The sequence below is a fragment of the Crocodylus porosus genome, unplaced genomic scaffold (genome assembly GCF_001723895.1).
Source record: "Crocodylus porosus isolate Cpor-Errol unplaced genomic scaffold, CroPor_comp1, whole genome shotgun sequence".
NCBI lineage: Eukaryota > Metazoa > Chordata > Crocodylia > Crocodylidae > Crocodylus > Crocodylus porosus.
Window position 1 is genome coordinate 16118442 of NW_017728922.1, and position 17181 is coordinate 16135622.

The following is a 17181-nucleotide window of genomic DNA, read 5'->3' on the forward strand; positions in this document are numbered from 1 at the left end:
GATGTCTGGGTAGTTGAAGTTTCCCATGACAACCATGCACCGGGAGCATGCAGACTCCTCCAGTACCCTGGCAAATTCCTAGCTGAGCTCTTGATCCTGATCAAAAGGTCTGTAGTAGACTCCTACCACTGTATTCCCCATGCCATGTTCACCATGGATTTTAACCTAGGTGGTCTTCAGTCGTTCTCCCTGGGTGCCAATGTCAGCTTGCAGGGACATGTACTTTTCCTAGACAGAGAGCTACACCCCCGCCCCTTTATCTGCACGATCTCTCCTGTACCAGGTATAGCTGTCTATACATGTGGCCCAATCATTGTAGTCATTCTTGTTTAGCAATAGGACCAGTTCCTCCTGTTTGTTCCCCAAGCTCCTGGCATTGGTGTACAGGCATGCAAGTGTCCCATTGGAGGCCCTAGTGTTCCCTACATTCTCAGGAGGACATCACTCCAGGGCTGGGTTAGGGGTGGATTCCCTTGGGTGCCTTAGCCTGCTGGATTTGCAAAAGTTGCCCAGTGGGCTTGCTGTGGCAGTAGTCCCCCATCCCCTGGCAGGCTTAGTTTAAAGCCCAATCAAGCAGGTCAGCCATTTGGGCTGAGAAGAGCTTCCTCCACAGTGCAGTGAGGTGGAGGCCATCTCTTCACAGCAGACCACTGCCTCTCTCAATGAAGAGCGGACTGTGATCGTGGAAGCCAAAGCCTTCACAATGACACCAGCATCACAGTCTTTGGTTAACTAACTTGATCCTCCTCTCCTTCCTCAGCCCATAGCCCAAAACTGGGTGGATTGAGGAAAACACCGCCTGTGCCACCAACCCCAAGTCCCGCTCCCAAAGCCCTGTAGCTTCTCATGACCCGGCTGAGATTGCTCCAAGCTGTGTCATTTGTGCCCACACAGATAAGAAACATAGGGTAGTGGTTGGTGGGCTGTATGAGCTTTGGGATCCTCTCTGTTACGTCCCAAATACAGGCTCCCAGCAGGCAGCAGACCGCACCCTCAGTCCTCATCAGAAGGGAGTCTCCCACAACAACTACTCTACGTGTGGCCTTAGGGAAAGCAGGGATGGTAGCTGTGAGTGGTCCTCCCTTGCCTGCAGGAGCTGGCAGCTCTGCAGGCTCTACTGGGGCTGCAAGAGATACATACCTGTTGCAAAGCTCCAGAGAGGAGGAGACCCTGGTGCAGTGAGCCTTGGGGTCATTGACCTCCTTGGCCCGACCCCCTGGCTGGACAGTCTGGGAGATCTTGGAGTCCTCCCTTGTCCTGGAAGGTAACCTTGGCCTACCCTTAGCCTCCAGGGGGTGAAAGGCCTGGCAGTAGGAGTCTCTCCTGCTTAGCATCCTTGACTGCAGTCTCTGGACTGTAGCCTGGAGGTCTGCTATCTGGTGCCACAGAGACTCCTAAGTGGAGCAAACCTCGCAAGGGGCAATGGCCATGTTCCTGGTTCCATGTGCCTGGAATTGTGCCAGGCAGCCCCCACAGCCAAGAGCCAGAGGCTCCATCTGCATGGAGATGAGAACCATGGGTTCCATCTGCATGGAGACCTCAGAAGTCTGAGACAGGGAGATCTTTGACTCCCAGGGGACCCTCATGTGGCCATCTGCATTGTGCCGTTGGTAGTCAGACACAATGCATGCCCTCATTTTGTTTCAAAGCCATTTTGAAGCCTTTTGTTTCATTTAGATTTTGCCGTTTCGAGCTCAAAAACGTGTTGAAACAGCTTCAAAGTGAAACACCCATGAAATCCTCTCAGTTAAGCCAGAGAGTACTAGCCTAGATCAGGCTACAGTGAGGTGGGTTGGCAACTGGCTCAGCAGCCGATCCTAGTGAGTAGTAATTGATGGGATGGCCTCACCATCTTCAGTGGCGTCCCCCAGGGACCAGTGCTTAGGCCCGTGCTCTTTAACATCTTTATCAATGACCTGGATGAGGAAGTGAAAAGCACAATGATTAAGTTTGCAGATGATATACCAAGCTATGGGGACAAGCAAGCATGTCCAAGGATAGGACAAGATCCAGGACAACCCTGACAGGCTGGTCCTATGGGCTGAATGTAATCAGATTAGGTTCAACAAGGAGAAGTGCCAGGTCCTTCATCTGGGTAGGAAGAACCCTCACCATATCTCTACAATGGGTGGTGGTCCACTGGCTAGCACTGCATCTGAAAGGCACCTGGGGGTGATAATTGACCAGAGGATGAATAAAAGCCACCAGTGTGATGAAGTCACCAGCAGAGCAAATAGGACTCTGGAGTGCATCAGCAGATGTGTCGCCAATAGATCCAGAGAGGTGCTCCTCTCCCCCCTATTTGGCACTGGTGAGGCACCACACTTCAAGAAGGATGTAGACAAGCTCAAAAGAGTGCAGAGAAGGGCCACCCACATGATCAACTGCCTGGGGGATAGGCCTTATGAGGAGAGACTTTGGGGATCTAGGTTTGTTCAGTCTGAGTAAAAGAAGGCTGATGGGTGACTTGATAGCCCTCTACAGATATGTCAAGGGAAAACACCACAATCTGGGAGAGCAACTTTTCAGGAAAGCACACCCTGGAAGGACTAGGACCAATGGCCACAAGCTAGCCAAAGAAAAGGTTAGATATAAGGAAAAACTTATTTTCTGTAAGGGTAACTAGAATCTAGAACACATTTCCAGTGGAGGTGGTGCAGTCACCATCCCTGGTGGTGTTCAAGAGGAGGCTAAACAAGCACCTCGTTGAGCTCGTTGAGTCCAATTACCTCCTGCCCATTGCAGGGGACCAGACCAGGTCCCTTCTGGTTCTTCTTTCTATGATTCTAAGTACGAAGTCCTGCACTTAGGGCAGAACTGGTTACTGATCGACTAAGCAGCAACTCTGCAGAAGAAGACCTGGGAGTTACAGTGTTCAATAAGCAGAATATGAGCCAACAGAGTGCCCTTGTTGCCAAGGAGGCTAATGGCATACCAGGCTGCCTTAGTAGGAATGTTGCCAGCAAATCAAGGGAAGTGATTATTCCCCTCTGGAATACTGTGTTCCGTTTTGGAGCCCCCACTACAGAAAGGATGTGGACAAATTGGAGACAGTCCAGTGGAGGGCAACAAAAAGGTTAGAGGGCTGAGGAACCTGATTTATGAGGCGAGACTGAGGGAACTGGATTTATTCAGTCTGAAGAAAAGAAGATGGGAGTGGGATTTAATAACAGCTGTCAACTACCTGATGGGTGCTTACAAGGAGGATGGAGCTAGACTGTTTTCAGTAGTGGCAGATAATATACAGTAGCAAAGGAAGTTTAAGTTAGGTTTTAGGGAAAATCTCTCATGAGGAGGGTAGTAAAGCACTGGAACAGGTTATGCAGAGAGGTTTTAGAATTTCCATCTCTGGAAGTTTAAGACCTGGCAAGACAAAGCTTTGGCTGGGATGAGATAGCTGGGATTGTCCTGCTTTGAGCAGGGGGTTGGACTAAATCAGCTTCTCTAAACCCATGGTTGTAACTCAAAAGTGGGTCACAAGAGTATATGAAAGAGTTGTGACCAAACTTTAAAAATGGATTCTCCTTCAAAAGGAGAAAAGTGTGGGAAGCCACAGCTTTTCCCTTGAAGGCTGTCAGAGTTCCAGCTTGCAAGGGGCTGTTTGTGCCCCCCTCTGCCCCCCCCCCCACACACTTGGGGGCTGGGGCCTGAGGGCAGTAGTTTGGGAGTGAGGGGCACTGGGTCAGGACTGGCCATTGATGTTTATAAGTGGGTCCTGGTACAAAAAAAGGTTAAGAACCCCTGGACTAGATGATGACCTCCTGAGGTTCCTTTCCACTCTCACTTTCCATGCTCCTATGGCTCCCTGAGCGGTGTCAGACACTGCTGCAATTCCCAGACCTGGTTCTACCAACACCTGACTTAAGAATGAATTACAATCCCCACCTCATAAAAGACAGAAAGGAAGGTGACAGCAGAAGAATGGAATGGTTCTACAGCTCGGAATATCCTCAGGCTAGGGAATGTGGCTATTTCAACTGAATGCAGAACTTGGCTGCTTTCTGTTCGTGCATTACTTGAGTGATCACATACTGTACACCATGATCTGAACTGGCACTAATTTCTGTAAATCACAGATCACAGGTTACCATTGCTATACATGATCACATTGTATAAGTGTTCTCTTCCATAGGAACAGAACTAAGATTTCTGTATTCAGGAGTACAGAGTGTTTTGAAACCTAAAAATAAGGCAGACACTACTAGACATTCATAAAAACAATGTTGCATTGAAGAACCAAGAGAAAGTCAGATCTCAATTTTATCTTCTATACAAATCAGTGAAAGTTAAGAATTGCCCATAAGTGACTGCTGTAAAATCTACTTGTTGAGAATGTTACAGTTAATAAGAGATATGCAAGATGCAGCTATAGCTCATGCTGCCAGGCTGTCTCTCCTGCCAGTGGCCAGTCCATAGTGAGCAGCTGCATATTCTGCACTACAAGACGCAGCCCTTTGCTTCCAGTAGCAGTGGCTCATTCACAATCCCCACATACCACCAAATCAGGAATGTTGTTACAAAGACACAGGCTTAATGTTCCTCTCTTACAAAGTTCCCAATACGTGAAAATTCAAATTCCTAAGGCAACCTTAATTTGGAAAAAAAATGTCTGCACCATATGGAAGTACTGGCCATATCCCACCATTCCTAACCTCCATCCAGGCTCCTCTTAGGTCCTCACCCTCCTAAAGAGAAAAAGCAGCATTTGGGAGATACGATTCTCCAGCCCCAAATCTTTTGTTTAGAACCAAAGAATCCCATTGTGGGCACAGTCCCAGGGGAGTGACATTAGCAGAGTTCCAGATGCAAAAATGGGTTTGTGGTGCCCAAGAAAGGCTTTTAAGAAAAGGATGCTTCAAACATCCCCCCCACCCCCTTTCCCTAATAAATACTGCCTCTGTTACAGTTTATTGTTTATGCAAAGGTGGTAAGAAAGAAAAACTACAACGTTGGGGAAAAAGTGTTCTGAGAAGAGACTCTAAACTCAAATCATGAGCTTTCAAAGGACCTCTAACTACAGACAGCATGCATCATGGAGTATTCAGAGGCCAAAAGCAACACTGGAAGTTAAGTATTATTTGACACTAGAATAAAAGTTAGCTCAGTTCTAAACAGCTCCAGCAAGGGTTGCTAGAATCATCTGAGTTTCCAAAACCGCCTAATAAATAGGCTGCACTGCAGAGTCTTCTGTTCTTATAGACTTAAAAATAATGCTGGAGAAATATGCTTCTTCCCAACTGCAATTAATTCCTACCCAATGGACAGAAGACTGAGAATCACAGGCATGCCCTACGTGGTCAGGGGAGTGAGGTAAGCTATTCATGTGGAAAACCATAGAAAAAAAAAAAAAGTGGGCCTAACAATAATTAAGACAGTGATTCTCAACCAGAGTCCCGTGGCATCCTGGGGTGCCTTGAGACCCTTTCAAGGGTGCCACAGGTTGCTGTGTAATGCCAGCACAAAAGAAACCCATAGTTTTCAAATAGGGATCCATAGTGGTAAAAATATGCCGACGTGTTGTGGTCTGAGTTTTACGCAACAGAATTGCTCCATTATTTTTCTGTAGTCAAAAAACAAATGAAAAACTAAAAGGTGGCATTTTCTGAGGGGTGCCTCAATGTCTCAAATCTGAAAGAGTTGAGAATCATTGAATTAAGGAAAGAGGGATTGAGTGCGCCATAAAAGATTGTGCAAGGGTCCCAGCTAAGCACCAACGGAGGGCAGGACGTGAAAATAGATGATGGAAAAGGAAAGTCTCTCTGTAGAAACCACATCCATACAACTACTAAAAAGCTCTATTGTTCAATCTCTGTTAAACCCACTAAGCAGCCACACATCTTTTGAAAGGGCAGGGGTGTAGATTAAAGGAGTTCTGTCACAGCACAATGACCCCATTTATACAATCCAATACAGTTGAGTCGCATCTTACACGTATTTAAACTTATGCGAATTCAGCTATACACACTTGGCTCCTGGGGCTGGCGGCTGGGTACCAGCCAGGGCACGGCATGTAGTGCGCCACCGCGTGGTACTGTCTGCATGCGCTGGCATGGCTGGGGGGCAGCAGCTCACTCACGCTCAGCTGGCTGCCCTGGTGGGACAACACAGCGGAGGACAAGAGGGGCGAGGAGTGCGGCAGGAAGGGCGATTTCAACTATATACGATTCTCGCCTTACGCGCTGACTTCAGTACGTAACCCCCATTTAAGATAGGACTCCACTGTAGTTATATGCTGTACTGAAATATAGTAGAGAATGGGATTTTTTTTTTCTTTGAGACAAGTTATCCATGCAGAACAAGCACACTTGTGTCCTACAAAAGCCAACCCTTGACCAGAAGATAGATGTTAAGTGCCAATTTTTTAAAGGTATTTGCAGGCCTGAAGGAGACAGGTGTCTACTGAGATTTCTATTCCCCCTTGCTACTTCAGTAGCCAAGAATCAGTTGGTAGGCACAGCTAAAAAATAAATAAATAAATAAATAAATAAATAAATAAATAAATAAATAAATAAATAATCTCACTAGGCATCTGTTAGGGTGACAATATTTGAATTTTGGGGAGCACTGGATTTGCAGCTGATACAAGGCTTTAACCTGTGGCCTAGCAGAGCTGCTGACCACAAAGCAGAATGATATCTAAACCAGCCATTTGTTTATGCTAAGTAACCATCTTAACTGTGTCAACCATTTTCTGTAAAAAGCAGCAAGTAAATCTGTGCAAGTCTGTGTGCTGTGAATGAGGTGACACTTTAGGAATGTGGAAGATGGTCCAACCTGTGACCAAAAGACAGACTGGAATGTGAAAAACAATGTGTAATTGGTAACAGAATCCAAAATGAACATATGCAAAACAGTGAATGGTGATCGGTGAAGAAGCCTCCAGAAACTTTCAGGTTTTAGTCAAAGTCTGCCCACTGACCAAAGAAGAGAAGTCAAGGTCTTATACATGTATTGACAGCAAAGACATGGAATTGCCTATGCATTTCACTCATTTACATGTTAATGAAGCAAACAGTAAACAGAGGCAGAGCTTGAGATGGGAGCAGAAATGGGTGGAATACAAGGACGGACAAAGGTGTAGTGAATGTTAATGAACCTAAACCAAAGTGTATAAATGTGGGGGGAAAAAAAAGCCATCTCCATTCTGAATAAAGCTGTTGCAAGCAATGTGTGCAAGTAGTGTTTGCTCCCTGCTTGCTCTGGCTACTCAGTAACAGGATCCATGAGCAATTGGATCGTCGTCTCCCTAGTCGTTGGCCGCTGCATGGAGTCAGGGTCTAACAGCATCTACCCATATTTTAAAATGTCTAAATCTGACCCATTTTTCTACCCCCAGGATGATGTCTCAAGCTATTGATACAAGTCGGCAAGACGCACACTCCCTTCCAGAACTAAAGTTCACTTCTGGAAGTTTCACAATAGCTTAAGACTAGCTTGTTCAAGTCACTCTCTTATTGATGTTGAGGTGTAAGGGGAGGGGTGGGGAGGCTATAAACATTGTCTAGCGCAGCGGTTCTCAAACTGTGGGACATGTACCACCAGTGGTACGCAGACAACCTGGAAGTGGTATGCGGAAGGCCAGGGGGAGGGGCTGCACACACCAAGCCCAGCAGCATCCTGCTGCACATGGCCAGGAACACAGCGCCGCCTGCCAAGCAGCACCCAGTAGATAAGTGCATTGGAGTGAAGGGGGGCAGATCAAGGCCTCCACAGTGAGGGGAGTGGGGGGGCAGAGACAGGGGCTGGGATGAATGGGCCCCTGGGGAAGGTGGTGCAACAGTCAGAGCCTAGACAGCTCATCTAGGGGCATGGGGGGTTCCCACCATTATGCATACCCCAGGATAGGCAAGGGGGGCACATGCCCCCCGAATCTGTGCATGGAGCAGAGGTGCCCTGTGGCTGCACACAGGGCTCCGCACCACACTCCTACTAGCCCAGGAACCTCACACGATGCCATGCATCTGCCGCACACTGGCTGCACTGCATCCTCTGCCTGTCCAGTGGTGGCAGGCACATGGCATCCTGTGCAGCTCTGGAGGCAGCAGTAGCACAGTGCAGAGCACAGCAGCAGTCCATTGCTCCCCAGGGGTTCTCTTCCCTCAGGCTGGCTTGCCCTGTCCCCACAGCAGGGCCTGCACAAAGGTGGCCTGGGCCTTTCCAGGGGGGGGGGGGGGGGGGGAGGGGCCCTCCCCTAACTTGACGCACTCCAGGGCAGGCATGGGAGGCATGTACAGCCAGCACACAAGGCACATGGCATTGCACAAGGCTTCCAGGGCAAAGACAGCCTGGAGCAGAGCCCAGTTTGCAGGAGGCTGCCTGCCTCTGTCCCACACACAGATCCAGGGGGCATGTGCCCCCATGCCTGTCCCAGGGTGCACACAGTGGTAGAGAGCCACACCACCCCCAGTACCCCTAGACAAGCCACCCACTGCTCTGTCCCACAGTCAGCCTTAGCCAGAGGGTCCCATCCACCCCCACCCCTGCTCCACTTCTTTCCTCAATGTGGGGGCTTTGATCTGCCCCTCCCCCTCCACCAACTTACCTACAGGGCACTATGTATGTCTGTGTGCAAGTCTGTCACTGTCAAGCCACAGCACCCCCAGCCCTGCTGCTGCCCCTTACTTCTGACCCACAGTACCCTGCATCCTGCCAGAGTGTGCATGGATCCTCTCCCTCCCCATGCACCCCTACAGCTCCTATACCTTCCTACTAGAGACATCCCCAAAAGCATCTCTGGATGGGTAAATTTATATTGTCTTGTCTTTTTTTTCCCCCATTTACAATCGTTTTAGATGGCTACTATAACTGATAACAATGTTTTATGATTAGTAAAAATTTTGATCTTGTTTTAATACAGTCTGTTATCTATGTGTATGAAAAATTTGCTGGTGGTACTTAAGGCTGTATCATTTTAAATTGGTGGTACTCAGTCTGTCAGAATTTGGGAACCACTGGTCTAGTGGAAAGGCCACTGTATACACAGAGTCTGAAGAGCTAGATTCTTAATCCCGGCTCTTCCCCTGACCACTTTGTGATTTTGGATAAGTCACTTCACTACCCTTTGTCAATTTTCCCTGCCACCCTTTGTCTTGTTTACATGGACTGTAAAATCTTCTGGGCAACAATGAGCCTCATTCTAAAAATCCTGATCTCCACTGGGAGAGTGGGATCCCCACTCTTGGTGCTGCTATACTACTAATAAATGAGGAGATACATCTAACACACAAACAGGTCAATGACACCACAAAAAATAGAAGGCAGCCATTTGAACTGCCACATTTCATTAATTCAGACACATCCCAGACCCCTCTACATACTCACCCCAGCCACCTGTCAAAATCCATTTCCCATCACGCCCCTAAGTACAGCCAGCTTCATTTAGCAAGAACAAGAAAAGTACCAACACTTAGGCAGGGAAGCAAGGAGACTGTTTTCTAACATTAACTTATTGTTTATCAGTGCCATCAGGCAGCTTTAGAGCGATGGCTGCTTTACCTTGGTGACAGAGTCATTGACGTTGATGGCCGGCACTTTTAGGGTCCCATTGGCCTTCATCTTATACAGATTATGAACGCCAGTGGTTGTTTCTTCTGAGATACCTTTAATTCCTGCAGGGGAGAGGAGAAGAATTCAGAGTGATATACTGCAAACAGACAAGTCCAAAAATAGACACAGTTTTACTAAAAAAGCTTCCTTTAAAATAAATCTTTTGCAGGAAGGGAAGAAGCGATAATGTCCCTCTACTGCAGTGTTTCTCAACCTGTGGGTTGCAACTGCAAAGTTGGTCACAAGTATATATGAAAGTCACAGACAAACTTTAAAAATGGATTCTCCTTTAAAAAGATAAAAAATGTAGGAAACTATAGCTTTTCCCTTGCAGGCTGGCAATCTGGGGCCCCCTATGCCTCACACACCCACCCCCTGCCCCACACACTGGAGAGCTGGGGTCTGGGGGCAGTGGGTCCGGAGTGAGGGGCACTGGGTTGGGACTGGCCATTGATGCTTACAAATAGGTCCTGGTATAAGAGAGGTTGAGAACCACTGCTCTACTACACTGTTTGAGTCTAAAATAAACACATCAGTGAAATCCTGAATCCCTGCAATATCCAAGAGTCTGCATTAGAAGAAAGCTGTTGAAAACCCCTTCTCAGAGCTCCATCCCATCACTCCAAAGAGACAATTAATTACTTCCCCTCCTATTTTGCAGCACTGTGGCAAGTCAATATTGCAACTCATAGGTACCACCTAACATACCTATGCACTACTACTTGAATGCCTGACCACCTCTTAATGTCTATCCAAATACCACCCCTGAGAGCCAGTGTGGAAAAACACTCTGGGACAATGATCCCTATTATGCTCCCATTTTGCATATGGGAAGGAAACAAATTCTATAGCCCGGGGTGGGGCAGGCCCTACAGTCACAAATACAGCATCCAGACCATTTGAGTCCAAGCAGAGCTCACATTGCCAAATAGCAGCTTCTCCATTACTGACAGCCTCCATTAACTAGAGTAAAGTCAGGTGGGTTACAGCAGTGTTCACCACACCTGCTGGCTGAGCTTCAAAGATGTTGCTTTTATATGCTTGTGAGAGAAGGATGATTAGCCAAATGTATTTAGAGAAACCACTTCAAAAAGAATATATTTCTTGAGGGAATGGAGCCTGCAGTCAGATTTAGTTAGCTTGAAAGTTTACAGTCTGGGATAAGTCCTCAGGCTGGGGGTCAGGGAAGCAATTTCTCTTGGGCAAAAATATGGATTCACTTTGGACTTTAAACTCACTGGCACTAAATTGCAATACAGCAACCACAGACTGCTCCCTCAGTCAGTGAACACCACGTGAGTCTCCGATGCGACTTTATTAGTAATAAAAAAGGCTGCTGGAAAGGGTAAGGCAAAGAATTCCTCCATGCAGTATGAAACACAAAACCTGGCCCCTCTAAAGCATTGTAAACAATCTAGTGACTGACTGCCAAGATGAATGATCTCATGCACATTCCAGTGTCTACACGAAGACTTGCAAAAGCAAGCCTGCAATGCATGTTTCTAAGTAAGCACTTTGATGGCAAAAATATGGCTTGGTGGACTGGGCCTAAGTTTGGGATTCAAGAATGCCTAGATTCTAAATTTGTTTTGTCACTAATCCTATGACCTTGCTTAAGACACAACCTCTTTGCTTCCCCATCTGCAAAACAGGGAAAATACCCATTTCAGAGATTTGAGCAGTTTCTAAAGAGTAGCTCAAATTTGTGGGAGCTTTGGAAGGGCATAGTGCTGTGGAAGAGCTCAGTCCTGTCAAGCCTAAACCTAGCAAGCTAAGATTCAAATTAGGAAGTTGCTACTCCTGTTTTCTCACTAATAGTAAACTGATCAGCTGCATCAGAATTTTAATGGAATTCTCCTTCACTATGAAAAAGTATTAGTTACTATCACTAAACTTTGGCTTTCAAGGGAATTTCCAGCAGGATCCAAAACCCACAAAAGGTAGACTTCTAATGTAGTCACATCACTGTGCTTCACTAACAGGCAAAGGGACTCAGGCTCCTAAATTACATGAGGAATTCTGAAATATTTACTCTCAAGGTCCAGCCTACATGTTTAGGGTTCAGGGTTATTTGCCTGAAGTTAAAAAAAAAAAAAAAAAAAATTAAGCCAGTACAAACCTTATTTAACTTTTATTGTAAAGTTTTAAAACTCACAGGAAAAAGAATGTCTGTTAAGCAGCCTGACAAACCACCAATACAAATAGCATCTCTATATAAACACAATTGACACCATACCAGCTAATTTGGCAAGGGGGAAGAGGGAGGTAGCAACAGATAAAAAGTGTAATACATGCAAAAATTCTACATACATCTAAAGACTTATGGAGAAAAATTACTGCCTTCCACATTATGGCCTTGGAAGTTTTTGATCCACTGAAGCAAAATTTATGGGACACTTTTTAATAAAAACAGGTTTTCTACTGAGAAGGCTGTAAAATAGCTCTCCAAACATTAAATTTCTCATAAATTGCTCTGTTCACACAGTTATACTACTGGAAGAAAGCTTAGCAAGGAATTATCTTCACATACACACGTTCATACAAGATTATAGCTCAGGTTGCAAGCAGTACTGGATATTTGTGTCAACTATTATTTTGCAAAGTTCTTCCTAGTCAGAGCAAGACTTTGTTCTCCCTTATTGTGCAATACAAGCAATCATTATTCCCAACTCAGTCATAGCATTGCCATGTCATTCAAAGAATTTTACAAAAAGTGTTGATGTTATCCCTATTTGATAAAGAAGGGATGCTGAGGCATAGGAAAGTGAAGGGACTTGTCCAAGGTCGCCTAGGAAACCACTGACACAAACCCAAGACTCTTAAGTCCCACTTCAGAGTTCTATCCACTAGGATATATTAGTTTGATCTTGAGGATGGGGACCAGACTTATGCCTGGAATAATATTATTTTGGTTATTCCATCAGAGCTGTTTACAAACTATATTTGGTTTGGGGAAAAGGAGAAGAAACGTAACATGCAAACTATTCAGCTTGCTGCCATCAACTGAACCACGTTTATTACTTTAACAACAGGGTAGATTTGCACCTTACAGACTAACAAAATTATACACACACACACCCCACAGGTTTTTTTTGAGCTGGAGCTCACTTCAGATGTGAAAGGCCATGCACAAACCAGCATATAAATGGGGAGGGTGATTTAAATATGAAGGTACAAAGGGAGGGATAGAGGGAGGAAAGGAAGAGGCAAACAAGCAATCAAACCCACAGGAACAAAGGAGTCACAACCATTAATTCATTTTTACCTCCCTGGATGTTCCACCACTGATCTCAGAGTAGCTGTTCTTAGGTTTTCTTTAAAAGCCGACTTCAAAGGGAAACTGTGGAAAAGGGAATCATCCACAGACTGAACTATGTTAAGTATGGTCTAAACAAGGACTATAGATTCTTACTCTATTACCTGGATTAGTTTCTACCAGCACTTTTACACATGCTCGGGGGGGGGGGGGCAGGCTTTAGAGTAGTTCCAAGAGCTTCTCTAAAGCATCACAGACTCTCCTGCATCAGCATCCCTGTGCTTCAAAATGACAGAGAAGGCACTTGAACTAAAGCTTGTTTGGCAAGCTTGTTAAAGCGCCTCTGCTGCCATTTTGAAGTGTGCAGACACCGAGACACGGAAGGCTGCTGAAGCGCCAAAATTATCACACTCAATTAATCAAGTCTGCTCCAATGCACTGTAAGGTTGTAATTATCTCTCTGAGCCCAGCCAGGCTCAGCCTGGAGAAAAGCAGCAACCCAGCAGCCACAGCAGCAGCCAGTTAGGCAGGTTAACCCTTCCCTGTTTGCTCCCTTGGGACAGAAAGCATAGGGAGTCACAAGTAGATGGGTGGAGGGCAAAGAGGAACCCCAAGGCACAGGAGGGAGCCTGGAACAGAAAGGGGGATTCTTACTTTTTAGTCCTTCAGGTGCCTGATCCAAACTTGAGTTAGCTCTACTAACACTCATCAACATTTGTGCAGCTCACAGTGTAAGGTGTAAAAAGGCCCATGCTTAGTTTCCTCTCAGAGCAGCTTATCTGTCCTGATGAATTTCTTGAGCATGGCTTTTTTCAGAAGGGTCTCAGATGGCCCAAAGGACTTCACTAGGGCTTGTCTCCTGCTTCACTCAAGCAGAACAAAAAGTGACAAAAAGCTCCTAAGTCCTCCTGTGGCTGAGACTGAGGGAAGCTGTCACTCAGAGCACAGCATACCAATCTCAACCTCACTCGTGCCCATTGGCATGGAAGCAGAAGCAGTAGGGCTGTAAAGTCATGACTGGCTAAATAGGACCCCAAATGGGAGCAAAGGCTGAGATGGAGAAGGGAGGATAGAGCAAGGGTATGTCTAGAAAAGAAAACAGAGAAGCTTCAGAGAATTCTCGGGAGACGAGTCAAGTGAGGTAGCTTTACTTTTCACATCAAGCCCAATCATTATCTGCAAGATCTCCATGGGGTTCTTGTTAGCGAAGCAGATGAAGCTATGCAGACCAATTGTCTGTAGTTTAGACCAGTGGAAATAAGAGCTACTTCCCCTTGCACCATCCTAGCATCTGGGGAACACCTGTTACAAGGCATCACGGGCTTAATTATTGCCATCACAGGCTTAGTATTCCCCATCCTCAAAAGATGGGCAGCCAGCAACTTAATGCGAGTGTATCCTTATACAGTAGAAACTTCTGCCACAAATCAAATTACTTTTCAGTCCAGACTTCCATCTCAACTGAGACTGAAATTGCATAAAATCAAAATACATTATGGATTTCCCCCTCATTACAATCAAGAGACACTGATAAATTGAGACAAGGCATTTCTTGCCTGATCATTGGTTTCCAATGCCCACAGCACAGCAGACAGCAATGGAAAGTGCAATACTGCCCTCTAGTGATCCTTTGCAGCACAGCAACCTTTAAGCAGAATGGGGCTCCACCAAGTATTTCAGTATCCCTTTGCACATCTGATGGCATAACAGCCTTCACCCTTCAGTGCTTACAGGGGAATGGTTCTATGTATATACCACTGGAGATACTATAGCAATGATTCATCTATCAACCATCACCATCTTGCATGACTTCCCTGGAAAAAAGACGTTAGAGGACTCCTGCTTAAATGCAAACAGATTTGGTGAGTAATAGTGCTAGGGGAGATCATGAAAAGGAGTGCATGATAAAATCATTCAGATTCCAAAAGGGAGCTCTGAAGCTTCTCTACTGTGAGAACAAGCCTAGCTCAGAGAGGAGTCCATCTGAAGATGTGGACAGATGCAATGCTTACAACATTCTAAAATCAGGTAGACAAAACATGGCCTCCAGGTTATACTGTCCCACCTATCCAGCCCGCTGGCCACTACTGGGAGCCTGAGGACAGAGGGCTACGCCACACGCTGATCCACTTGGTTGCAACCAGGGCCAGGCTGGGCTGTGCAGCACCTTGACTCCTCTACCCCTCTGTATCCATCCCCCCCATTTCCTGTTGGCACTGTGGCTGTGCAGTCCTGGCACCACAGCCACAGGCAGCCAGGCCCATATGCGATGCAGACCAAGCAGCCATCCCTCCCACTGCAATGAGCACTAGTCCATCAGGCAGCCTCCCCAAACTTTCCTGATGGGGTGCAGCAGCAAAAGGGGGGGAAGCTACTCAGTGTGCTGAATCACACCCCATCCCATATGGGCCCAGCTGCCAGTGTCAAGACTGCACAGCACAATCAGTAAGCCAGGTGGGGGCAGAGGAGTCTCCGCACTTTATGGCCCTGCCTCAACCCAGAGCTGAGTGGTACAGGGCAGCTGGCAGGTCAGATAGAACAAGATCAATTGGCATCTCCCCACCCCTGCCCCACTAGCCCTCAACAGCTCACCAAAAATCCTTAAGAAGCCCTCCAGTTCAAATAATTGACCACCCCTGATTTAAATACACTTTAAACCCCAGACATTATACTGGTCTGAAGTGGTATATAACTTCACAGGTTTCAAAACCACACTAGGAGAGGCCATTTCCCAGCAGCCCCTGCCCACATGGCTGGAGCTGGTCTCCAAAGAGACCCCACCCACTGTGCTATGATAGGGAGCACTGTGCTGAAAGACCAGCCCCAGCAGAGCAGGGCAGGGGGTTGCTCCGGAGCCACTGTGATTTTGCAGCAGGGGTAGCTTGGTCTGGGGCCAGAGCAGAGCTGCAATCAGCCACCTGCACACTCCGGGTAGGGGCATGCAGGCAGCACATTATCACTGCTGCAAAGAGCCAGGGCAGAGCTGCAGACCGGTCCCAAGCTGGAGCAGAGCTGTGATCTGCTGCCTGTACACCCCTGCCCAGAGAATGCAGGCAGATCATGGCCCTTGCCCTGGACCAAGCTGCCCCTGCACAAAATCCCAGAAGCTCTAAAGCAGGCCCCTGCCCTGCTGCACACCCTGCCAGCATGGCTGGGGCCAGTCTCCATGGCAACCCCAGCCTCCCACTCTCTCTGGAGATCAGCTCCAGCCATGCGGGCAGGGGCTGCTGGGAAATGGAGTCCACTGCCAGCCAGATCTGGCATTTTGCCCATGCCTGAGCTAGATGGTTAAGGTAGGACTGTCACTCCTTCCTGTTGCAGCTGCTAGCAATTTGAGCCCAAGGAGATGAGTAAGCTGCTGCAGAGATAAAGGCTCCTGCCAAGTCAGGAGCTGCTTCTGTAGCAGAAGTCTCTGCTATGGAAAAAGGGAAAGTAAAGTAATCTTAGCCATGCTGCAAAGGGCCAGTGCAGCAAGCATACTAGGCTCCTAGGGCATCTAGGTACATGCATCCAGGTTGCTCTGATGCACTGCAATTACAGTGTCGGAGCAGAATTGATTAATCAGGTCTGCTGGACCGTGGTAATTACCGCACTCCAGCAGACTCCAGTGTCACATGTATCAGCGTCCCCACCTTGAAAAATGGTGGTGGTGGTGCTTTAACTAAAGCTCATTCAACAAACTTTAGGTAAGGTGCCCCTGCTACCATTTTTCAGCATGGGGATGCTGATGCATGCAACACTTTAATTAGACTGCGTCTTGGAGCCACTCTAATTAAATGCCCCTGGCCATCCAAAGCATGTGTATAAAACGCCCATATTGTCCACAACCAGCAGCTAGAGATCCCAACAATAGCTTAACTAGGGGCAGGGAGCAAGAAGGGCACTAATGCCAGATGTTTATTTAGAGGGAGAGTTCAAATAGCAGCCCTGGGGAAGCCAGCACCCCAGCAGCTGCAACTAGGCAGGGTACACAGAGCCCACCCCAGCACCAGCAAAACAGTATCCACAGAGTAGGTCACAATCATATTTCCTTGCTTATCATATACCCCAATTTCCAGCAGCTGATTTTCAAAGAGGGGCGCCAATAATAATAATAATAGGTCCATAATCAGATCAGCACCAATATAAAGAAAATTTAGCATATCAGAAATTGGCCGTATCAGGCCAATGATTTGCCCAATAATTTGGCCGGCGCATGCGTGCAGCTGCAGCACAGCACAAGCAGTGAGGAGTGCAACTTAGCAGTGTGGAGAGCTGCCTCCAACTGGTAAGCCTGGTGTGGCGGAAGGGGTGGGGAGATTAAGACCCCCACGGTGAGGGAGGAATGGGACTGAGGCAACCACTGCCCAGTCAGGGTGGGGCAGGTACAGCACAGAGCT

At 47.1% G+C, this 17181-nt stretch overlaps 1 protein-coding gene across 1 annotated transcript in view; it reads right to left on the bottom strand.

The window, feature by feature from the left end:
• Positions 1-17181, bottom strand: part of AHCY (adenosylhomocysteinase) — a 60893-nt gene that overhangs the window by 22379 nt on the left and 21333 nt on the right. The window contains exon 5 of the mRNA XM_019539730.1: positions 9496-9608. Coding sequence (XP_019395275.1) covers positions 9496-9608 — 113 coding nt within the window. The remainder of the gene's footprint in view (positions 1-9495; positions 9609-17181) is intronic.